General features: G+C 41.0%; 1 protein-coding gene across 1 annotated transcript in view; it reads left to right on the top strand.

The window, feature by feature from the left end:
* Window positions 1–2,848: 2,848 nt before the first annotated feature.
* PLPP4 (phospholipid phosphatase 4) overlaps window positions 2,849–26,538 on the top strand; it is a 92,037-nt gene continuing 68,347 nt past the window's right edge. Inside the window, exon 1 of the mRNA XM_075257579.1 lies at window positions 2,849–3,023. Within this exon, the coding sequence (XP_075113680.1) occupies window positions 2,965–3,023 (59 nt within the window). The 5' untranslated portion in view covers window positions 2,849–2,964. The remainder of the gene's footprint in view (window positions 3,024–26,538) is intronic.

Here is a 26,538-nt window from a genome sequence, read left to right as displayed (position 1 = left end):
TCTATAAGATATACTGGGAAGCTGGTAAAAAATTCAGAATAGGACGGAATTAGAGATCAACTGCATTTGCACCATTTTCTATGGGTTTTGTTTTTATGGCGGCTACTTGCGGTAAAAATGACGCATTCTTATATTTTTTGGTTCAACATAATCGTTTTAATTTCAAAACAGAAATAATCCAAAACTATGGATATCTAAGGCTTTTTTTTTTTTTTCGCAGCACAGGATGTAGTTTTTATTTCTATCATTTTGAGGGAAGCCCAATAGTTTGATCAATTTTTTCAAGGAAGCAAAATAGCACAAAAATGTGATTCAGCAATTTAAAATGTGGTGATATCTAATCTGTTGGTGCCCAGATGCTGCCGGAATAACTAACCAGTGTAAGGCCTGAGTTTTGAACCCCAAAGGGCCATAAGTCCATTAAAGGCGACAGACACATGACCATGTGCATATCCCCAGGCCATGATTGAACTGCAAGGACAACACTCTCAGGTTACAAGGTTAACCCTACCAAAACTGAGGCCCTCCCCCTTTATATTCCTGAATCTGCTTTCTCACGGCTGGCCTTATCTCTAGTATTTATTGCTTCCTCTCGTCCTCTGGGGAGCGGAGACACGTTTCCCATAAATATATCGAGAAGTGGTCTAGGGCATTGAATAGGCAGATCTCGCCCTCCCAATGGCAAATCATCTGGTCTCATGCGGCTAAGTCCTCCACCTGTGTTACATTCCGCGAGACCTAATACAACTTATTGATGCACTGGTATCATACCCCTGCCTTACTCCATTCTCTCAACTAAAGTATTTCTCCCCACTGTTGGCGTTGTGGGACGGGGGCCAGCACCTTGTATCACATTTTCTGGGAATGCCCAGGGATTCGCCCCTTCTGGTTGGAGGTTAAGTCCCTTATGGACGCTTTGTTTATTTGTGGGGTTCCACTAGATCCTCTTACATACCTTCTGAATCTTCCACCTATACATCTTGGCAAACAGTCTTATAAATTGTTTCTTTATTTATGCACTGCAGCTAAGACGCTTATTGCCCTTCGCTGGAAGCAGGTCTCTCCCCTTCCTGCCCGGACCTCATTGCCCGGGTAAAAGATGTGCGCATTTTGGAGAATCTGACGGCCTCACTTAACCACACCGTTGAGGCTTTCCAAGCTATATGGACACCCTGGGACGTGTATTGTACTTTGAATGGTCCCTTCCTTTTTTCCCCCCTCTTTCACATTCATGTTTTTGGTTTTCGTGCTCTGTATGCTTTGATGTTTTGTACATTTTAAAAAATCTTCAATAAAAATTACAATTTAAAAAAAAAAAGAAATGGGAAATAAATAGGACGCTCTAATACCTCTACCTTCTGCTCAATCCCTTGCTGGCCTTGATACTGAAAATACCACAGCAATATATCTGCAAACAACAACAACAAAAAAATCTTATTTTCCCTAATGCGATTCCTCAGCCTGACACTGGGTTCACACCAGTGCTTGTACTACGCTCTGGGATTCCATTCCCCTCTCCATTTCTCTCCGCAATTTTCACCCTTTTCGGATGGAAACCACATAGACCCCATTGTTGTCTATGGGGCCCGCAGGTTTTTTTTTTATGCAGATTAGGTTTCTGTTTAGGGGTCCCCAAGCAGACTCCCCGAACGCAGGTGTGAACCTAGCCTTAGGCTGCTTTCACTTGGTCAGTGTTTGTTCAGTGATTTTCATTAGTGATCGCGTGCCAAAACTAGGAATGGGTTAAAAACACAGAACAGGTACAAATATCTCTATTATACCCGATCTCTGTTTAGACTTCACTCCTAATTTTGGCTTACAATCACTGACATGTAGGGTTGAGCCAATCTTGAGATTTCAAGATCGATTTTAAAATCTGATTTCCGATCATTTTCCAGCCAATCTCGATCGGGAAATTTGCTCGATCGCCGATCGGAATCCGATCTTTTCCAAATCCGATCCTCAACCCTAGTCAATGCTTCTCTATGGGAAGTGTCACTTTTAGGGTTGAGCTGATCTTGAGATAACCTCTGATCTCGATCCCGCTGGAAAAGATCGAGTCAGAATTCCGATTGTGAAATTTACTCGATCGCCGATCTCGATCGCTCAACCCTACTGACATGTGAAAGCAGCCTAAGTGTACTATTCACCTTCACCTCAAACACATTTACAACCAAATATTTCCCAGTGTCTGCTCTAAGTCACGTCCCCATTACATTTAGCTGTAATATCAACCTCTTTATCACATGACAAACTACTAGGCACAGGCAACTTATCCAGGCAACAATAAAAACAAAATGCAGCATTGCAAACATTAAGATTTCACTACAGTCCAGACCTAATTGTAATCCTAGCCAGATACTTTGTATGCATAGATACAGATGTGCTATAGATTTATGTATTATAGATTACAGTTATATATATGTATGTGTGTGTGTGTGTGTGTTGTGAAGACATACTGTGCAACAGTTAACAATAAAATCTCAGTGAAGTCATGAAAGGCTCCTTGCTAGCATTGTGGAGGCAGTGCCTGTGTGCAGAGGAGGCATTGCTGAAGTCATTGTAGACTTGAGGAGATCCTGTGCAGTTGCAGTGTGGGGGATTCCTAGCATGTGTGTACCTGTGTAGTAGTAATAGTCTCATCCACAGACCTGCTGCAGAGGAGAGAACATTGTAGCAGTCTCTGGATCACACTGCAGCTCTGTCCCCTCATATGGAAGACCTCTCAGTGCTGACCTCCTCCTCACTATTGTGACAGCAGCACAACTCTCTCTGGAGTGATCTCCTTGGATATCCCAGCTGTCTCCTCCTGCATCCTGATCAGACCTGGAAGCTTTAGAGTGCAGCTCTGCAGTCACATAGATCGTGGATCCTTCACCTAAACTCTGCCAGTATTGTACATATCCCTGAGTTAAGCCTTGTGCCTGTGCAGGGTTCTGCTGCCAGTGCCTCTGATGCTGGAGGATGATGAGGGCACTATTAGAAGAGCTGGGGGTCCGGGCATTGCTGTTCGGGGTGTTTGTGTAAGTATTGAGCATCAGACCCTTCTTCTACCTGTTATGTATGTTAACCAAGTTCAGTGCATCTTGTATTCTATTCTGCAGATAGTCTTTGCACATATCATCAGTATTTACCAATTATTCTCATTCATCCGGAAACAAATGTAAAAATTTCAATCCACAATGTAATAGGTGCTCGGTGCAGGATAACTTCATGAATGGGAACCCATATTACAGGTTTATCAACTTGCAATATGTTTCATGTACGCTAAGATCCAGATTGTCAGACAAATGTCACAATGTTTCTTAAGGATCGAGTAGAATTTAGAAAACGTGTCCAAGAAGTTCTAATGTCTGATGATTGTTGCCAGTCATCTTGGCACCCTAAATGCAATAACTATAATCATCAATGGTGACCTGATCGTGTCTGTGGTCGGTTTAAGGTTGCCCGTCATGCACTTGTATTGATTTGTTGCACTTGCATTAAGGCTTGTTTTACACAGTGCTTTTTTTTAACTGATTGCATGCAGCTTTTAATTGCAGTAACGAGTATCTCATGTGACTATACTATATATAATACGTAGTAACATGTATACATCTATATCTAGGCTGACCCAGGTCCAAATAGCTTATCATACATGCACTGTAACCAGTGTTTCTCAGCCCCATGGCCTCTAATGAGTTAAATAATGCTACACCATTTCTATCTGGGGAATACAAATGGAAGGATTGTCTGCAACTTGCTTGAAACTCTAGGTGCTGCATGCTAAGCCTTCCATAAACCTCTTATCTGTAGTGTCAGCCTGCCATGATCAGCTGATAAGTCTAATCATTGTGTGCAGATGTTATTGTAGTGGAGTCAAGCATGGTGTCTCTCCAGACTAAAGCTCTGACATATATATTATTGCACATTTTGCCTTTGTTCTATTATCCGCTGATCTGGAAGCTCAGATCTGAGTCACATGTTGCACAGGTGTAGCATTCGCTTTGATTCATTAAGTTCAGTGTAACGGTGATAGGATTATATTCGGTGTGCTGGAGCGGGTTTATTAGAGCAAGGGTGTTGTATAGTATTAGCTGTATGCTTGTAAAGATGGAAATGCTAAGCCTGCTTCTTTATGATGGAGTTAGATATGGAACTTGTATGACGTATACCAAGACCAGTGGCGGCTAGTATATGACTGGTAACCTAGAAGTGTGTTTTTTTTTTTTTTTTAATTTTTGTAATATTTTTCACTGTTTAATTGTAGTTACTTTAGGGGTTATTTATCATCTGACCATTCTTTGGGTGCTTTTTTTTTTTTTACACTAGTTTTCCTATGGTGTCTTTTTAGAATGTAGGCGTACCTCCTTGTTTAATGATGTGTCTGTGTTAGTTTAGATGCGCCTCACACCTGGTTCACACTTGCTCCTGGTATCAATCCGCTTGCAAATCTCCATTCTGACAAGCCCAGAGGGAAAACCAGATTGCAATATGGACACAAATAAATTAGGGGGCGTTCACACTTGGGCCCGTGTCTGCCATGTCTCCATCCCGTTCCCGGGGAATAGAGGACAGCTTCCTGATGGTCAGTTTTAAAACCCATTCATTTGAATGGGTTTTTAGGGTCAGTGCACACTGAGTTTTTTGGCACTGATTTTGACACTGAATCCGCCTCAAAATCAGCCTCCAAAAAAAAAAAAAAAAAAAAAAGCCTCCCAATAGAGTTCTATTGGAAGGCTTTTTTTGGCGACTAATTTTGAGGCAGATTCAGCATCAAAAAACTCCATGTGCACTGACCCTAAGGGTGCATTCACACGGAGGAAATGGCGCTGAATTTGGTGTGGAATCCGCGTCAGATTCAGCGCTGAAAAAAAAGCCTCCAATTGACTTCAATAGGTTTCTTTTTCTCTTAGCAGACGCGGACTCCACACGAAATTCAGCGCCATTTTCCTCCGTGTGAACGCACCCTTAAAGAAAACTAACGGTGTCTGTATGCAGCCTCTCTGCTGTTTTCTGTTTTTTTTTCTATTGATACAAAGTCCTGCATGTCCGAATGGGTTTTTCGGACGAAAGTGTGAACATATCCATTTGTAATCCATTTTTAAAACACCTTCCTTAGAAATTTTCTCCCCACATTTTTCATGCAGAAGCCACACGGACCCCATTAAAGTCTATGGGATCCGCGGGTTTCCTGAGGTAACCGCTTTATTTATGCGGATTAGGTTTCCATTCGGGGGTCCCCAAGCAGACTCCCCTGACAGAAACACATGCACAGATGTGAACTTACTATTAGTAAATCTGTGTCTGTAGAAATTAAAACCACTAACTCATCTGAAGACCAGGAAAGGTACAAATCCTTCCATTATATTTATTCTTTGTAGGCAGAGGTGAACAAAAAACAAAAAAACCCCATTGGACTATCTATGTTTGCATGATGGGCCCCCCCCCCCCCCCTAATTGGGACACCCCCCCCCAATTCCCCATTGGCAGATCAAAAAATCCACCACATCCATTTTTTTGGACCCCATAGACTATAATGGGGTCTGAGTGCTTGCTGCGAGATTGGTGCGGAAAGGAAAGTAGATTGTGATGTACTTTCCTCTCTGCATTTTCCGTGCGGAGGTCTTGCAGCAAACACACAGACCCCATTATAGTCTATGGCAGGGATAGGGAACCTTTGGCTCTCCAGCTGCTGTGAAACTACAACTCCCAGCATGCTCCATTCACTTACATGGGAGTTCCAAGAACAGCAGAGCAGGTATGCATGCTGGGAGTTGTAGTTTTGCAACAGCTGGAGAGCTGTACGTTCCCTACCCTGGTCTATGGGGTCCGTGTGCTTTTACTGCACAGCACTTGCAAATGCGTTTGGTAGTCAGTTCGGGGGTCCCCATGTGGACTCCCCGAGCGGATTGCATAACGCAGATGTAAACGATGAGTAAGTGTAGGGCCACACAGGCAGCAGTGGAGGGCGGCCAGGACAGGAGCCGCCATCCCCTTATCCACAGCTTCTTATTGCTATAACACACCTTGCCTCATGGAAGGTCCGCCCTTGTTTGTAGGTCCCGCTTCTTGCATACAACCTGTGGACAGGTGTGACAGTATTTTTGGGAAGAAAGTAGCCCAACTTTAGTATTGCTACAGAGATGGTATTACGGGTTGGTTATATGGTATTTTTATGTACCATATTCCTGGCAGATTTTCTCTTAGCATTTGTTCTACATATATGGTAGGTGTAACCTCAATTTTAAATTCATGGTTTAAGGGAAGCAGATCCATGAGATCTTGTTACTTTCTTACCTTGAAGATCTTTTCTTATTGCAACTCCAGGCTCTGCATACTCAAGCACCTTTTCCTCAGGATATGTGTGACTGTTACCTGATATTTTCATATGGATGGTTTGTTGTAGTTGTAACCCATTCTGTCACAATGGAGATCAGCGCCAAATGTACAGATTTACTAAGCTTGCCTTGTCTAACAAGGAGGTGTAACTTTCTGAAAGTGGGTGTGGCTTAGGATGCAACAGTGTGTGTCAGCACTGATTTAAGGTCCGATTCACATCTGTGTTCAGTATTCCGTTTGATTTTCTTAATATATATATATATATTTATAATTTATTATTATTATTATTATTATTATTATTATTATTATTATTATTGTTTTTTATTTATTTTTTTTTGTACCTTCTGTTTTGAGGAAAAAAAAAAAAATCTGTATTCCGGTGAAGGTGTTCCTGAGTCCTGATGAGGTTGCGCTATTTATACTTTAATGTGCTTTCAACGTCAAGGTCTCTAAACCCCCCACAGCTATTCCTATTCCAGCTATGGGAGTTACTGCAGAAGGGGAAGATTTTACTTCAGAATTCTATCCAGGATCATTTACATAATATGTTGAATATTGGAAACCTGAGAATTTATTTACCCGCAGTTCAAGGACGGTATTTAGAATGCCTAAGAGTATTTTCATGGTATAGAAACTTCACATTAAAAAAAAAAAAAAAAAAAAAGTGAAACAATTTGGTGTTGTCACTTTTCCATAACTCTGAATCTATTGTTTGACCCGACACAGCCACCCTTTATTCTGAGAATTATAGGACGCAGCAGTGTTACACTGACAAGCAAAAGGGTAACAATGGTTAAAACTTTTCACTTTCAGGCTCCATACGGCTGAATGGATTTGGATGAAATTTGGCACATAGATAGTTTGTAACTTGAATTAACACACAGGCTACTTTTCGGATAAATGACATGACTTCACAACTATTATGAATTTATGTTCACATACTATATTAAACAGCTCTTGCAGCAGCTTATCTAAGGTTCTCATAAAGCCAGGTCTGTTATCTCTCTACGTATACACACCGCTAACCCTCAGTCCATTGTGTACATGCATTTGCATATTATCTGATCTGCTCCAAGCAGTGCTGACACACTGGATGGGAAAACACTTTAAATCCAAACTGGCAATTTGCTACTTTTAAACATGCCATGAACAAGAAAATCTAATTTGGCGCAAAATTCTAAAATAACGAGAGCTATGAAAGTAGCCGGAAGTCACAGAGTTCTCCTCAAGCGGAGCTCAGGGGGATCATCGGCGCAAACAACACACTCATTATATGGCGTCCCAGCGAGCTGCTAAGATGCCGGAACAATCACAGGCATGGCGTGAGGAACATGTTCAGCAGCAGGACAGTTTAGGAGTTGCCGAAACACCGAAGCAGGCAAACCATTGACGGCAGCAATATATATATATATATATATATATATATATATATATATATATATATATATATATATATATATATATACTGTATAGTGGGAAAAACTCCAGTATAACTTGTATTCCATTTATTTAATTCTCTGTTCATATAGGCTTTGGAGTCCAGTGGGTGGTTCTTCTACTGACAGCCTTAAGATTTCCAGAAGTGTGCACACAATGTAGCTGTCCCATCTCCTAGTTATTCCTATAATATAATATACTATACTACAACATCAGGCTGAATATTGCATTCTTCTCAGTTCCACCAAAGATCATTGATGTAAGAGAAGGTATGAGATGGCTCAGGATGTTTTATTCATCCCATGTCAAGCATAAGGTAAAGATTGATTTTCTTACAAGAAACTCTTAATTGGTTACCAGTCTCCTGGCTGGCAAACGTTGTCGTAGAGACTCTGCATACATACATTTATAGAGCCCAATCCCAGGGGAAAGTCTACATTTTAGATTCTTTAAAATAGCCACTCTGTGTTGATAACCGCTTTGCAAACTCTTGGTACTCACTCAAACAGCTCTATAAGGTCAGGATATTCATTGTATGATGTCCTGATAGACTACCTAGACTAATCTAGACGTAGACCTAATGTGCCTTTATCTTCCCACACATAATTTCTGATCTTCTCAAGATCTCCTTCTTCACTCTACTCTTCACACAAATGCCTCTAAGATTTCTCCTGTGCATCCCCTATATTCTAGAATGCACTACCATGATACATAAGACTGTCCTTCAGAACCTCAACCATCCAAAAGACCTTGAAGACTCACCTCTTGTGGAAAGCCAACAACCTTCATGAACCCTTCTGCCACCACACCACCACCTGAGTCCTCATCTGGTCTTTCTATCCACCTTACATTATAGATTGTAAACTCTTGTGGGCAGGGTCCTCCATCCCATGGTACCAGTTGGTCACTAAGTTAGTTTAGTTTACTGCACTTATTTTTCTGTATTTTTGTGTTTTGTAGTTAAACTTTCTTCAAATGTAAAGCACCATAGAATAAATGGTGGCGTAAAAAAAAAATATTAAAGGGGTTGTCTAGGATAAACTAAAAATTAACCCCATCCCCGCCTAACTTCTAATTTACTTCAATTTAAAAAAAAATCTATAATTGCCCATATCCCTGGAGTGGTCATGTGACTGCTTCAGGGACACTTTCTGATAACCTGGTTTCGTTCCATTTCACTGCTTATGGAATGTCACCATTACTCTTCCCCCTTCCCCATCAAGAACTTACCAAGCCTTCTTGTTAACGGGAAACAGCTCCTCCCCTCTTTGTGTCATCTACCAGTGGGCGGAATAGGTTAGCTAGGGAGACTGGGGGATGCTGGAAGGGGCTAGTAATGGGCTGATTTGCTAGGTTAGTGAGACAGGGAGGGGAAGTGTAGGAGTGAGAGAGGAAGGGAGCTGAGTGAGAGGGAACTAGTGTAGCAGCTACACAGGAAGCGCACACCAAATAAACAAATGCAGAGAATGCCAACAGCAACCAGACAAACCCAGAAATCACTCCATCCACTGCTAAAGGTATATGGGTGTAGTTATTAACCCATTACTAGCACTAACACACCTTTATAAAAGAAAAAAAGATTCTACCTGTAAATCCCCCTTTAAGAATAATATACTGATATAGCACTATGCATTGTAGCAGAATAGCTATAATGCAGAAATCAAAATCCACACCATGGAATTATGGAATCACAGTGGGGTCAACCTACATACGGACCTACAGCAGATGCAATGGGTTTTCTTTTAGGTGCTGTTGAGAGTTGTTGGAAGTGCTCTCCAGATAGGTTTCATTATAATATCTTATAGTCACTTCTCTTTGCGTGTCCTGGAATTGGTTATGACGTACTGTCCTTGTTAAACTTCACATCTTAATTATGTTCTAATTTATTGTTCCTAGGCCAAAAATCAATCTATTGAGTATTCCATATAAGAGAAACAGTTACTGGACTGAAGCAATAAAATAGTTATATTGCAATTAGATAATTTTCTTGGAATAACCTCTGATCATCCCAGGAAATTACGAAAAACGCTTAATGGTCTCTTTGGGCATTTTGCTAATTTTTTCCAAAAGTAATGTCTACCTAAATGCTACTTGAGGGAGCTGTCTCAGAAGCGACAGCGCGTTACATTACAGATGTCAGGTAAGCCACAGAAGCCAGATGGTATACAGTCTATATCCTTGACCACCATAATTCCCTCCAACCGTTTCGATCTAATAAGACAGCCCCTTATATCACATTGAGGTGGACATTACTTCTGCACAAAAATAGCAGAGATAAACCCTAATAGATGCAGACACTGAAGGGAGTCACAGCAGTCTCAGTTCTATATAACTTTTTGCTTCTTTGGTTCCCCTTGATGGCTTTAATCTGAAAAGTGCTGCCTCTTATTAGTCAATCTCTTTAGGTGAGGGAGGGGGTCCCTTTGTCAGTCCCTCAACTTCTTCCTTGTGCAGTTCTGTGCCGGGGTTTTTCATGGTAGCAAGGGGCGTAATGGTTTCGTACAGGAATACCATGTTTAGAATCCTATTAGGCTCTGCCAGAGGCAAGGACTAATAGGCTGCCTGTCAGGGCCGATCTGACAAATATACTGCACTGCAATACAGAAGTATACATTTATATCTCTTTATTAAGGAAATATATATCTTTGTACCGTATTAGCCAGTGGATATGAAATATAAAGATTGAGTCTTCAGTAGTTATTGATACCTTTTTAATGGCTAACAAAAATGATGACAGATTGCAAACTTTTGAGACTACTAGGTCTCTTCATCAGGCATGTCTGATGAAGAGACCTAGTAGTCTCGAAAGCTTTCAGTCTGTCATCAATTTTGTTAGCCATTAAAGGGGTATTCCCATAACTCTTGTTCTGCAGCCTGCAGGGCTCTGTGCTCTCTTCACTTCCTGGTTTTCTCGGCACATTGGTGGGCGGGGTTTCACTTGCTCTGCTATCTGTTATGTTTGCAGTCAGTAATGAGGGATTGGTTGTAAATGCATTACCACAGTATAAAGCTGATGTGGAAACTGATGTAGCAGAGCTGGATTTGAGTCAGCTTGCATTATATACAGCAGTAAAGGACTCCTTATCTCAGCCCTTATCAGCCAAATTCAATTAAACCGGCTGATAAGTGGAAAAGCTGAAGATAGACAGCTCAGAAATCTCAGCGCACTCACCTCCCACCTCCCCTATCTGAGGAGCTCCATTGCTTGTCAGACATACACAATTCAGAGCTGCTGCCGAGCACTCAGCCCCTCCCTCCCCCCTGAGAGCAGGCAGCTACATCACTTGGGAACTGAGCAGATAAGCCCAGTGGCCATATAAACGCAGTGTCGACAATGAAGTGAATAAATTAAGATAGCAGCCAAACAAAGCAGTTTTGATAAAGCAATGTATTTAGGAAAAGTCTTAAATCCACACAAACTAGCAGTATAGATAGGATGTTTTCATGGGACAACCCCTTTAACTACTGAAGACTCATTTTTTATATTTCATATCTCTTTATTCACATTGATGTGAAGAATAAGGTTAAAATGTTATTTATACTGCATACTGAAAGCCATAAAAAATACCGAAAAGCACATTTTTATTTTTTCTACTGTTCCCCCTACATATTATTTTATTAATTTTTTTTTATGCATTTATGTACCTAAAAAGCTAATTAAAAATGTACCTTAACCCAACACAAAAACAGGGCCATGACCATAAGGGACAGTGCTGAAAGAGATCGGATTCAATGCAAGGGAAAATGTAATATTACATGGCAACCATTCCGATACATGGCCAACCATGTATGAAATGAACAGCTGAAGTCCACCATAGTGGGAGATGGTGTTAAAGATGTGCTCTGCATTCTGGCTCAGAATGACTCACAAGTCCGCGAGCAGACGCTTTGTGGTATTTAATAGATACGGTTAGGATTGCTAACCCATAAATGGCGTTTGGAAAGCAACAGATATCTCACTACATGGAATAAAGTAAGATAAATGCCAGCTGGGCTCAACAAACTGGGCATCCTCATTACAAACAGTGGAGGAGGCCATGCATGAAGCAATGGACAAGCCTTTAGAATCCTGCCATGGCCCCTTCTGTGTCTTGTTACTGCATTGTGAATGTCTGTTCCTGTGTACGCATTCACATTGCCATGGTTTAGGGCAATTCCGAGTCAAATTAATATTGTTATTCAGAAAAATTCTATTCCACCGCTGCCTAAAGTAATTTAGGATGTCATTATAGTATTTTTTATTATTTCAGATATTGCAGCATTTTTGGTTTAATAGTGCGCACTTTATAACAGGCGTCCTCACCTAGTTTCACATAATCAGGTTATTTGGAATTGAAGTGCTTCTTGTCCCTTAGATTAATGTCCAAATTCACGGCTCATTGTTTCAGCCGGTTCGGTCATTCCTTATATGCTCCTTGCCATTGATTTCTGGAATGTAGACTCATTGGGTGAAATAAACAGCGCTGTATTCTATGGATCTAATCAATAATAGTAGAAATGGTGGCATATGCGGCGCCCGATAGTGGAACCCTATTGTTCTTCATTCTGGGCTTGCCAAGTCTTGACTAGAGAAGTTATTAATATACATTGGAAGATCTGAAACTGTTTTCACATCACAGCCTTCAGAAAATAAGACATTAGGAATGGAATATTAAGATGATAGCCCATGTTTTTCAATCTATGGCAAAAAAAACTTCTGAGATTTTAGAGGAATTTAAAGAAGACCTTTCACCGTGTCTTTCAACTCCAACTCGCTGCGTCCTTCAATAGGTAGTAGTTTTCTGGCTCACCCCACCAATCATTTCAATACAATTATGTTCTCTATTGTCAGATGGGCGGTGCTTGACTAATGCACACAGCCATGGACCGCCCACTTAACAACAGGTTAGGAGAGCTTAAAGAGGACCTCATATGCCCTTTAAGATATGGCATGTTACATACCATTACGAAGCTGGCAGTGCACAGAACTCAGTGCATATTCAGTTTTGCAGGTATCTGCCTTGGTTCTGGAGATATCACTTCTGTTAGTATATACTGTTAGAATGCAGTATAAGGAAAGACACTGTAAGTAGACAACTATTACTATTGAAGGGATGGTCTTTCAGACAAAATATTGAGTTTAAAGAAAAAATTACAGAGATGTCCCTTTAAGTGACAGATTAGTAAATTGTTATTTCTCCTGCAGCACCTCCGCAGGAGAAATTAAGTATTACACAATTTACATTTAAAGGGAACTTATCAACATGATTTTGCCCCATAAAAAAGTAACTTATTCAATTTGCATATAAGGGTTTTAAAGTCAAAGGGGTGAAGAACAAGCTTTTATAGTCGACCTCTCCACTCCCCATTGCCTCACTTATGCTGAAATGTCCCACCCCAACCTGTGATGTACCTGCTCTGACCTGATGAAATCCAATGAGTTGTTAAGCACAGTGCTGAAGGCAAGTGCATGCCACCAGCCTTGTTTCATCATTTTGCATGTGTCAAGGGCTCAGTGACTCTTCTCAGTCAGGTGCTGAGTTGTGCGCATGCGCAGTGGTAGTTAAGCACCATACTGAAATGTATGGGCGATACTGTGATAAATTGAAGGAAGGAACATACTTCAGTACTGAGCAGATACGTCTGGCAGATACGTCATAGGAGCTGGGGCTGGAACGTTAAAGCATATGGGAGACATTGAGACATGGAGAGCTTGACTTCATAAACTAGCTCTTCACCCCTTGTCCTTAAAAACGTAGCTCTCAGACATTATCCACAGGTTCAATAGACTGGCATACATTTGATCCTACAAAACCTGTAACCGCCCTTCATGTACCTACTCTAATACATGAGGATCCTCAATAACTAATAGGCTAGTTAATTCATGGTTGGGCATCTCATTTCTGTATCATATTTCATGTCTCCTGACAACACTGTAACAGCAATAAAGGGGGAAAAAAATTGCAAATTTTGAGGGATGCATCAGAGTGAAATATCAAGAGGGCTTAGATGTTTTGATTAAATTTTTTTTTTTTTGCAATGAATGAATCAAATATGGAAATATAATCTTGATGGGGCTGGATGTGAATTCCAAATGTATTTTGGAACTCTTTTGCTGACATATCCACAAAGTTGGAAAGGCAGACTATTAGTGCACCGAGCTTGAGATGAAATTTACAAGCTGCAGCCTTTAGTTCCAGCAGTGACTCCGCCGTGTAGATGCTTAACCTTCTGTGCCTCATCACTAGATGTTCCTGCCGCCTCTGCTGCTCATTGTCTGATTCTTGATCACAGATTGCTATCTTTGCCTCCCTAGTTTGTATATCCACAGCCAGCAGCAGGGGACGGTTGCTACCATAAGTTCTTTCATTTCTTTCACCCCCTTTAATAAAAGACTTAAAGGGAATGTAGTGTTACATTTTTATTTATTTAGTAAAACTAAATAATAAAAAAATCACTTTTTTGATTGTATATATTTTTTTTAATTTTCAGTACGTGATTATGAAGGCGGCCATCTTGCTTGAGTTAACAGCATTTAGTGATATGCTTTACAGCACAGCAATGGTCCTAGGCATCCATAGTCTGGAACTGACTCATTGAGGCGTAAGGGGGAGTTTTATAGATTTGTTCTGTACATGCGGAGGCTACGCTAGGTTCACACTAGCGTTTGGATTTCCATTATCCGAGTACTTTGGAGACTTATTGCCCTAGAAGTCTACTTGATGTGGCTGAAGTGATGTCCACAATTGATCTGAGGACCCAAAGACATGGACTTTGTAGTCTAGTTCTAATAAGCACTTGTTGGTTTAGTTCTGGCCGGATACTTGTGTGCTCTAGTGGTATTTCTTCAAGGTTCTGCTAACAACCTCTTGAATAACATTCAAGAGAGCCTATTAGTAATCATATACTATCGACATAATGTCAACAATACAGCCCTGATAACAACCAATGGGGAGGGCAGGGGAGACTAAACAGAGGAACAGTGGTGTATTCAGGAGGCAAGTACCGCTAAGTTTGGGTTTTTAACCCCTCCCCTGCCTGTAGCTGGTTATAGAATGAAACCAAACAAGCGTGTTAACAAAATATGGTAGACTTAACTTTTAGATGTAAATATGGTAGATTTAACTTTTAGATGTAACACTAGCGTAAGACAACATGCACGTGCCATTTATACCATGAAGTTTCCTCGTTCTTTGCCAATTAAGCCAAAAAGAGGTTCCCTTCTAGTGGGCACCATCTTGATGAACTCCATTGATATGGACCCTAGATATCTGTGGGCAAAAACACTGCCATTCCTGATGTTGATATCTTCTGTATTCTGTTGGTTTACTAGCACTTCTTTGCATCACTTTCTTCCAAATTTCCCAAGCTTGCACTATTCATTGTGCACCATTGCACCAACGTGAAGTTTCTTGGGTAAAAGTATAAGTTTGTATCGGAGTATTCGGATCTCCCGGGTTTTGTGGATTTAGTACGCCATTTGGCTGGGTTGAGGGATCAGATTGGGTCAGCTAATCCTTTTACTGTGAAATAATGTGATGTGCTGCAGCCTAATACACACAACCAGCAAATGTGTAATTAGGTTTGTGTGACATAAAACAGTTCCCTCTGTACTCGAGCAATTGGCATTTTAGATCTGCAGTACTAGTTGCTTGGAGCCCAGGAGATCAAATCAGCAATTATATATTTAATGTCTGCATTTTATTTTTATTTTTCTCAAACATTTTAGAATTTCACATTTTATGGCACTGGCTTTAAAAAGCTATTCCGAGAGGCCCCCTGTAGATTGCAGTAGTAGATGCAGCATTGCTTACTGATGAGAACTTTACTTTACCATTGAAATTCTGTTTTTAGTTGTCTTAATAATCCAATCCAAATCTCTGATCCAGAAGAAACCTATAACCCTCTACATCCTGATCCTCTTGAATAGGGAACTAAATACCAAACCTGCAGTAAAGACTGGCGTACATATTTTGACCAAAACAGTTGTTATTCAGAAGCTATATGGAAAGATCCCCTGATACTAGTTTGCAAATTGAGCCTGCTGGCCATAGGGGGTACTTGCCTTGAGCTAGGGTCCTCATGGTTTTGTGAACTGGTATTATGTGTTCACCTAGCAGCGGGCCATAGGCTGAACGCCTCTGCAAAATAATTGGACCCCGGTAGAGATGTCATGAACGTGGAGCCTGCAGAGAAAGGATACTTGTGCCTAGATCTCACGTCAGTCCCTAAATGCGGCTATACAATAAGATATTGGGTAGTTGAAGTTTGATTGTTATATAGGGATGAATGAAGTGTCTCTTAATGAACTGAGTTTGTCTCAAGTTCTCTAAAAATTTTGGTTTTGTGCTAACATTAAATTTTTGGAGTTCGCCACCCACCCACAAATCTTCATTATACTCTCGTCAAACAATAGAGTATAATATAACAGAATATAATAATAATCCGAGGCCCTGGGGAGGTGCAGAAAAATTGCAAACTAAATTATAAACATAGTTGCCTTTCCAGGGCTCTGCTGTGGTGTCTGATCTTCTCTCCTGTGGTCTTCTAGCCTCTTGGGTGAGATCCATTGCCCCCCGGGTTCTAGGCACTAAGCTGTGTTAATCTCATGATGTCAGCCACAAACCTCAGTGGTGCCCTGGGGCCACTGATATCACCCAGAGGCTGGGAGAGAAGACTGGATGCCATGTCGGAGTCTTACAGAGATGAGGAAAGATGAATACAATCTGTTTATTATGTTTCACACCTCTATGGGACCTCTAATAATTTCAGTTTGGGGTCTGAAGAGACCCCAGAGTATAAAAATATTACTTCAGAGACTTGGAACCTCACAAATATTCATGAGATGTATCTTATAAGGTTTGCCCGTGCCTATTGTTTTATTTTTTTTTTATTTTTTTTAATAAACTGTTCATTTAAAGATTTTTATCAATGAAGAAAAAACAAGACAGGAAAGACAAAAAAGCAGGAATTATACGGGAGGAGAAAAGAAATAATACACAGACATAATAAAACATAATAATGAAACATGATAATAAAAACCTAATAATATCAAACTAGTGAACAACAAATCATAAGAGCTAAGAAACTGGTAACAAGACAAGGTGTGACAAGACAGGAGAACAGAAGGGAAGGAATAGGGGAGGACATCTAAGAGGAGGGGGGCCAAAAGTAGTACCAGATCAAACGCGTCCCATAGGTCGCAAATTGCATGGAATTTCTCTTCCTCATTGTTGAGCAAATCTGTAATGTTCTCCAGGGATTACGCATCCCTAATCTTGGACTACTGCTCCTCAAGGGCCGGCACATGCTTATTCTTAACCACATAAACTGGTTGATATTGTCTTCTGCCTATGTATGTAGTACACTAAATGTACTTTACCTTGCACCAATCATGCTAGTGGTAGAAGATGGGGGCCCGTGGTAGTTTGGTCTTCAGTCCCAGCCTGTCCATCTGTATTCACCCTTATGTTAAAAGCATGACTGAAGCTTTCTTACGTCGTGTTTGTTACTTTTCTGATGAAAGAGAAAGTTGTGCATTTAACAGAGGTAAAACAAATATGACGGGGAAAAAAAAAAACTTCCATTGTGTTTTTTCATCAACATCAATGGTAACGGACATAGACGAAGTGGGCTCTGCCTGCATCCCTCTACTCTCAGCTTATGATAGATGAGAGAAATTAACATCCATACATGGATTTTCTAGGTTCCGAAAACTTAATTTTACCGTAGTACTGGTGTACAAGAACTAGTATGATGTGGATGAGCACTAGTATGTTTGTCATCCATAGGCAATGCTGCATATGTGTTTTCCCCAAATCTTTAGGTTTTCCTGAAATTAGTTTTTTTTATCAGTCGCTAAATCGGAGTGGATATTAATGAGTAAGCGCCAGTGCGTTGTTTTTAGAGCATGACTGAGACGATTACTAGAACAAAGACAAATGTCCATTATTAGAGCCCTCTGTATGATTGGAATACTAGAGGCAAGATACATGTATACGCGGCTATACACATATATCATTGTTCTTTCTGTAGTGTTATAAAAGCAGCTGTTAGTCATGGGTAGAATCGCTTTCTGTGGCGTGCTGGTTCCTCGCAGAGCCTGGAGCGTTGCCGCTACCTTATCTCGGAGGTGAAATGATATTCATATTTAATTGCGTTTCCCTTGTCGGGGAGAGGAGAGATATGACTCTGACACATCCATTCTAGCCTTTTGTTCAGTTTCATTAGGAGCTGCTAGCAATCCATTTCTTGTGCATGACAAACTCACCTTAACAGATTGATGATACTTTTTCTGAAATCCATTTAGATGTCCTGTAACCAAACAAATACGCTTTTTGTGCTGAGCAGAAATGCAATGCAGTGTAAGAGTTGGATTAACATTACAGATTGCATTTCTAGTGGCCAGGTAGGGATATGTGAGTTCTCTGACATATCATTTGTATGTGTTTTAGTAATCATAGTTACAGAGAAGATCTAGTCCAAGTGAAGAGGCGTACAGATGGGTCCACTCTAAACCTAACTCTAATATGGTTGAGGACTCCAATTGCTCATGAAACCAATTCAATACAATATAGTGACATGATGGCAAAACCCTTAAAAGACTGGAATTCACAATACAGCCATTGGCCGGCCACACATAGACAGACACTTATTGGACAGATAGCATATCATTTTGTGATGGAATATCACTGTGATATCCAGATATGTGAGGCAAGAGGAAAGGTATGGAAGGATACATCTGTAACTTGTGGCTTAAGGCTGATGTTACGGGACCTAAGATCTCCACTGAGATCAGTGACTGGGCCTCAGGAGTCATATGGGTTGCTCTGACATCATGATCCAGCCTCAGTGGTGACCCAGGGGTGCATGACTTCAGCCATAAGCCTGGGGACTTGCGGTTGCTGTGAGGATGGCAAGGAGAGGCTAGGCAAGGTGAGTATAACTGTTATATATACTCTCCTCCTGGGGGCCTAAGCTTATTATACGCTAAGGTATGAAGACACTCCAGAGTACCATAGCACTTCTGCTTTGTGCCAAAGAAGTTCAGCCCAAAATAACCTGGACAACCAAACTTTACAGATATTTGTCATACATCTCTTTTAGTTGAGTACTGACCAGCTGAAAGAAAAAAGGCATCTATTGGTCGTGCAGAAGGTGGCGTCCTTTGTGAGTCATCTGCATTACAGGTTACACACAAAGGCCTGGCCTATTGTACTGTGCAGAAAAAGGTTCCTATGGATGGGAAGTTTTCCTGCACCTTTGGGTTCATACACTAGTCTGTAGTTTTCCATTCAGTGTATTGTTTCAGCTATCTATTACCGAAACACTGCCTGACCAGTAACCGAAGGCAAGCGTACTGAGTGACCCAGGCATGTGTCCGAGAAACATTACCTGCAGGAGCAGAGCGCAAACCACTGTACTGTATGTTGCCTCTGGACCACTACACTTACACTTGGAAGGGTTGAAACTTTATTTTAATTGCTTTTTGCTGGACAACATCTAGTAAAGCACTGGCAATGAGGACCCATTGGCATGTGTGTGCTTTATTTGGCTGTGTCTGTACATGCACACATGTGGGACCTAGATGCCCTGTTCTTGGGTGGGTCGGTGCAAGCAGAGGAACTAAGGATGAGCGAACCAATTGGGATCAAACTGAATTCTGCCCAAATTACCCTAAAGTTTTGGGCTTGTCATTAGTAGATGAATGAACAGATTTGGATAAGAACCAGTTTCGACCCGAGTTTCCCAAAAGTAAAAATAAACAGCTGTTCTCTTTTCTCACTTTTCCTGGATGGCCGATGGTCCCCTGCCATCCTCTTCTGATTTTATGTACCCCAAGGTCACAGAAGTGACCGCGGGGTGTGTGACTTCAGCCAGAGGTCTAAAGAGCATACTAGGATGCCCATGAAACTCTATTTTACTGTAGGGTAACCCGTATTTTCCGGCGTATAAGAAGACTTTTTAACCATAAAAACTTTTCTGAAAAGTTGGGGGTCATCTTATACGCCGGGTATACAGTGGGGCAGGGGGTGGAGGAGCGGGATTGCAACCTTCCGGCCGCCGCTGATTAGATCTGATTAGACAAATCTCGCGAGGCTTCCCATGTTTAACGCTAGAGTCACACTAGCATTTATCTCTCCATCATATACTATAATGGAGTCTGTCAGGTTTCTGTCATTTTTGTACCAAAATCGGTGGAGAGTAGTCCTCCGTGCAAGGCGACAGACTCTGCAGCAGAGTCTTGCAGATGTGAACCTAGGTTAAGAGGGAGACACATGTGGTTGAAACATTTTGGCATAGTTGAAAATGTGTTCCCACCAGGGCAACCTATGTGTCAGGGAAGCTGGTGCAGAGATACTGACGCTATCACTGAGAAGCAGCCGTGATAAATATGTGAATATAGAATGGCTGGTCAGTGCTGTGAAGTACTTTGAGCGGCCTGCAGTCTGCACTGTGTGTCTTTGTCTGAACCTGATTATATTATACGGTATTTAATTCTAGCAATCTTGATTCAGTCTCAAATAAAGTAATTCAATTTGTGATTTCATTTCCCATGAAAGTCATTACTAATATCAGCGAACTCTTTTTATTTTTAATGCACAGTTTTCATCGTAGCAGAACATTATGTTATTTCTTGCGAGAAACTAAATATCCAATTAAAAAGCAGAGGCAGCAATTTTAACCCGGCACATTATGGACTCCTCACATGTAGCCTTTGACCCGATCACATGGCCAAACATTACATTCAATGCCTGTTTTTCTCCCATTTGCAGTATAAAGATGGCTATACATGTGTAGTCATTTCCCAAGTATTATGCTTAGCTGCTTCAATATTGTCTGTGCACAAGAAGGGCAGAGCAGGATTATTAAAAATCTTACCCTCTGGGGTCTAAGGATGATGTAGTGTAGTACAGCCGGTAAGCAGCTGCGTCCATGCACTCTGCTACCCTATCATTCGGTGTTCTGTAAAGTACACAAGGCCAGAACAAGTCATTTTGGTGCCATAAACAGATAAATGTATCATGGTCTAATCACTAATGTATCATCATCTAATGACGAGAATGTGGGTCCCTGAATCCCTTGTGTGACTGGAGGGGTGGTGCTCCTGTGTGACCACATGACCTCAACAAAGTTCAGGACTGCACCATTGACTCCCCAAATTTCTCAACAAGAACCCAACGTATTTCTTGCTCTGCTTGTCAGGACAATTCTTTAAAAGAAAGAGATTTTTTAAGAAGTGTTTTTCAATCTGATTCTATGAAAATGTGCAAATGTTTTTTTTCCAGGGTGCAGAGGTAGCAGTCATTGCTGGGTCCTAGACTCTGAGGGGGTCCCAAAGCTCCTTCTCCTTCATAAAATATATACCACTATCTTAATAAGAACCAAGTAGATAGGGATCCCATCATGAACACCATACTTGGGATCAGAAGGGAATTACCACCACCCCCTCCCCTGGCTCTGAGAGAGAGGAGTCTGTCCCCTCCCCTATCCATTGCTACTTCTGGTTTTACATGCAATTTTGCCAGGAGTCACTGTAAGATGGTAAACAACTACCTGAGAGACGCCCAAGTAAACATAAATTAGGGGAAGCAACGAACTGGACTGCAAATACAGGGCATGATGCAACTAAACAGATCCCTGAGATCTATGAAAGAGTCAGGAAAGTTGCTTTCTGTCTGTGTCTAACCTCTCATCTTATCAGCTATAACAGAAGCAGCCAGGAGTAGATACAAGTACGTGAATAGACTATTCTTACCTTATAAGCTGTAAGTTGTGGAGAATGTTCAATCTAGTGCACAAATAAAGCTGTTTGAAGACGTGTGTGGAGTCTGTGAGGGAAATCAGTCCCTCCCATGCCCATTCACTTTCTAAAGAAAACCAGTCCCTCCCCTCTTCACTGACACGGTGAAGAAGCCATGGTTCGCAGTGATAATTAAGGACAGCACTTCCCTAGAAACAAGAAGTGAACGGCAAATTAGCTAGAAAAGGTTCCTAGTGGCAGGAACTTTAAAGAGGTTTTTTTTATAGACAAAACAATATCTTTTTTTAAATAAAGTTGTTACATTGATATCCAGAATCAATGATGTCAATCTTTACTGAAGAATTACAACTAGACATGGCTACTGATCCAGCATATAATGATGCAGATTTCACCCACTGCAATGCAAATTCACATGTAACGCTTGTACCATAGATTTTACTGCATATATTTGGTTTGTGTTGGACTGACATGCCTAATGCAATTATCACCGCTTCTATGACTACGGGCGCTCAGATACATTTTAGTATGTGAATCCTAACAAAGGTGGGTTTTTTTTAGTTTTTTTTTATTTCTAGTAATATATTTTTTTTATTTGTGTCTTGTTTTTCATTATATAAAATATTAAAGTTTTCTTTCCTTCAAGAGCTGTATTTCTGAAGTCGGCAAGATTAATTTTTGAGAAGAAACCTGAGTTATGATTGTTTTGATGCCTGTAGGGTCAGTAATGTTCACAAATCATAGAATTCCATTGTTGACTAAGGAATCAAACACAGCAGAGCCATGTAGATAGAGCCTGTACTGCAGAGGCCATAAAATACCTAGTACAGACACGTGTAAGGGGGTCCGTGAGCCCTCTAAGTAGTCTTTCTAGGGGTCCTACCTGTGGATGACACTGTAATTTAGGCAGATGTAGCTTAACCAGTTTTGTACCACCCTTTGACTATGTATATGCGCAGGAGGTACACTCTTAACCCTGAAAGGACTACAGGGATGGTTTATTACTACCCTTTTACCCTTCCGGAATCATGCTTCACCTCCTAGGCTGTCACAGAGACTGATTCCCTGGATAATGTGGAACCCACCAACCCAAACCAAGGCCGCTTTGCCCCAGCAGAACCCAATAGCTATAGCCAGTGTGGGGTCATAACATGGGACACCCCAAAGAACTCACCATGTGATGCTTGTCCTAGGTGCAGCCAACGTTCAAACCTCACATAAGGGACCTGTGAAAAAAACCAAAACACTTAATGGACAGTGACATAATGGACAGTTCATAGTACATCCAGGAAAATAATACTGAAAAGTAATAATCAGAATGAACCCCGTAAAGTGAGTTGGCAGCCAGTATTCAGCAGAGGATCAACCTAGGGTTACTGACTGGATTTTAACCCTTTCACCTCCCTTAAAGTCTCAGGGTGACTCAAGGGTAGTATTGCATACCCACTACCGACTTCTAGCAGTGCAGAATCTGGTGCATGTCAGGTGTAGGTTTTATCGCCAGGGTCTGCTGTTCTCAAGGCTGTGGAGTCAGCAGGTCAAACCTCCGACTCCTCTATTTTTCTACAGCCTGACTCCAACTCCTTCATAAATGGCATAATAGAAGAAGATCCTCCAATTCTGTAAAAAGCTAGTGATCCAATTCCTTACGACAGCAAGTATGGAAAAAAATATATAATTATACAATATCAATAATAGTATAATTAAACATAATGAATCATTTTATTCTGAAGTCTGAGTCGGGATCGGTAACTTTCCACCGACTCCACAGCCCTGGCTGTTCTTGGCTCTGCATCGCCAGTCAGGGCTATATAGGGTGAAGCAACAATTTGCAAGCACTGCTCCTCACTACCTTATTGCCTTCTAGCTACGGCCACAGTCTTGTGTTATAGATCTCATACTCTTTGCTTCTGTGTGCAGGCATTCATGCTCTATTGGTCTCTGTGTGTACAAAATACCTCTGTACAATGGAACATGTCTTACCATTCATTGTGTATGACATAGGGAAAAAAAACACTTTTCATTGTGTATGCGTTTGTAAGAAATTGCAAATATACTAGGGTCGCATAGCCTTCTATGGGAGCCCTATTATGGTTCTGCAAACTGCTGAGTGCGTGTGGCCTATGTGTTATTAGTATGGATTAGTATACTAGGTTATGAAGGGTTAAGCTTTGTAATAATCACCTATTATTAACCCCTGAGGCACACAGCACTATAGCAGCGAGTGGCGGTATTATGTACAGCCATTGTTTAATACCATTAGACGCAGTAAAGTGTATGTCAGCTCCTGCTCACATTAGGAGACGCCTTAGAGAATACTTGTACTCATTTACAGACACCAATTAGATGTTTGGTTTATAGTTTCTTCACTTTGGAGAAAAATTTCACTCTCTTGTTTGCATCGATTTCCTTTTTATTGCCAGACCAGCTGTAAAATACTTTTTCCCCCAAGCGTTCTGCCTGCCATTTAATGTAGATATCTCACCTGGATTTTGCGCCGAGTGAATCCATAAAGACTGCCATTCATAAAGTGGCATAGGAAAACACTGAAGCATACATCTTTTATGACAAGCGTTTGGAGAAATGCTATCTCCTCACTTGAAATGCTCAGCCATACGTGGCCCAAAAATGTGATTTCTCTGGGTGGCATTTGGAATGACATGCAAGTGTATTGGGGATGGATGATATTCTGCGCAGTCTAGATTATCGGCTGTCCAGATAGATTTTAGTTACTGCTCCTGATGGAGTCACAATCTTTAGTTAGCCAAGGATTGGTTCGGGTATCTTCCACCTTCTCTCATTTAACCATTTCAGTATCACGATGTTTTGGGTCCCACATACTGTGGTGATATGAAGGGTCGATGGGGGGCTTAGGTACTCAATGGGGCTTCTAAGTGCTGTACTTGGCAGTCATGCAAAAGGCCGGTGTAGGGTGGTAAGGTAAGTCGCTGTACAAGAAGGAAATCGGTTGATTTGGTTTAAAGCAGGAGAATCTTGGAAAGTTATATTGGGGTCCCTACTTTCTGTCTAGATGCTACAGTCTGCTTGTGTTCCGAGATCAATCCCTCCGTTCTCTGGAGTTGCAGGATCTCTTAAAACCAGTCAGAAGTTGGTGGTGTCCTAGAGGTTTACCATAGCGTAGGGATCAGGGGGCATGCTTTGATCAAAGGGGTTATCCGCGCCATTTTGATTCTTCATACTGATGACCTATCCACAGGATGGATCTGCAGTATGTAAGCCGCACAGATCTGCTGTTTTGACATCATCCGGGTGCCAGAAGCTATAGCTATTACTCGAATAGGAGAGCTTGCATGCTCTCATTGTCCACTTCTATAGCTTCAGGTCCTGGAACAGCTGACCTCTGTGGGCTCAGGTATCAGACCTAAAGGGCCCAGAGGCCTCTCTATAACATATGAAGAGACCAGTATATATGGCACATGGAAAGTGGGGAGGAGGGGAAGGATGTCATCTGTTGTTAGTAGTGAATATAATGATGGTTGAGTGGTGTTATACAGTATATAGAGGTGTTATCTTCAGTTGTCATTCTGTCTAACGTAAATAAGGTGACTGCTGCAAAGAAAACCCCTATAAAATTGGCAAGTGTCAGTCTATATTATTATGCTTGGTGGCCAAAGCAAAATTGTAGTTTTTAATTTTTCTTAATACAGATATTTCACCTAGAAATTTTTTAAAAAAAAATTGTTTAACTTAAAGGCTTGGATTAAAAAGTAGGTCATTGTGTAATGACACGTTCCCTTAATGTGATTTTTCACAGCTTTCTAATATATAAGCCTAAGGGCATTACCTTTTATTACCTAGTCAGCTGCTTTCTCTTACCTCGCTCTTGATGCAACATTGGCGACTGTTACATGTAATACATTTATATTCGTTCATTGCACTATAAGACATCTCACTGTATGATATTTGGGGTCAGGAGCCCTTTAACCAATTCCGGACCGCCCATAGACTATAAACGTCCGGATAGTAGTTGCCTAGTTCTAACAGGACATACAGGTACGTCCAGTCAGAACACAGCAGCTGCACAGAGATCGTGCAGCTGCTGAAGCTGGGAGCCGGCTGTAACTTCAGCCGGAGCTCCCAAAGAGATGGAAGGGAAGGCTTATTCTCTTCCCTGCCTTCTAGATCCGCTGTGTATACAGCGCTCAATGACTATGGGCTCCGCCATGATGCGGCCACCCTCTGACCCGGTGGTCACGTGATCTGCCGGGTTCAGTGACTTACAAGAGCTGCTGGGTCCTACAGGACCCAGATCAGCTCTGTAAGTGTAAAGAACAATGTGTAGGAGGCTGGATTCCTCCTGCAACTGAGGCTAAATGTAGCAGCCTCAGTTATAGGGGAAATCCGACTCCTTAACAAAAAAAGAAGTGATCAGATTTCCCCAAAGGTCTCTTATGACCTTATGGGGACACAATCTGAAAAAAAAAATAAAAATAAAAAAGGAAAAAAAATATGAAAATAACTAAAATAACTAAATAAAATAATACGCTAATAAAACGCCATTTTTAAAGGTTATAGCCCCACCCCCGACAACACCATACAAAATAAAAATGACCGTAACGGAGAGGAAAAACTATTTTATAAAGTTTTTCAGTAGCACTTTGTGTTATTAAATAAAAAAAAATAAATACTAAAGTGAAAACCAGACACAATTTCCCTCCTATTTTGTTTATATTTTCCCGGATATAAAAAAAATTAAAACACATTCGAAAATAAAAACAACATAAAAATAAAGCTGTATGTGTCCCCGAAAAAAGACACAAAAATTAGTTGAATGAGACATAAGAGAAAATTATTACAGCCCTCAAAACCGCACATAAAAAAAAAAAAAAACCTGAAAATGTGTCTGGTCCTGGAACACAAATTGGCCCGGTACTGAAGTGGTTAAGTAAACCACAATAAACAGGATTATGTCGGACAACGTTGAATATGCCCTATAGCATACATTTTTTATGTGCCCTACAGGGGGTATACTTTCCGCATTGCGTTTATTGAGAATCTACCTCTGATAGAAGATGCTT

The sequence above is a fragment of the Leptodactylus fuscus genome, chromosome 10, assembly GCF_031893055.1.
Source record: "Leptodactylus fuscus isolate aLepFus1 chromosome 10, aLepFus1.hap2, whole genome shotgun sequence".
NCBI classification, from domain to species: domain Eukaryota; kingdom Metazoa; phylum Chordata; class Amphibia; order Anura; family Leptodactylidae; genus Leptodactylus; species Leptodactylus fuscus.
The sequence above is the reverse complement of the archived record's forward strand: the minus strand, read 5'-3'. Positions and strand labels throughout refer to the sequence as shown.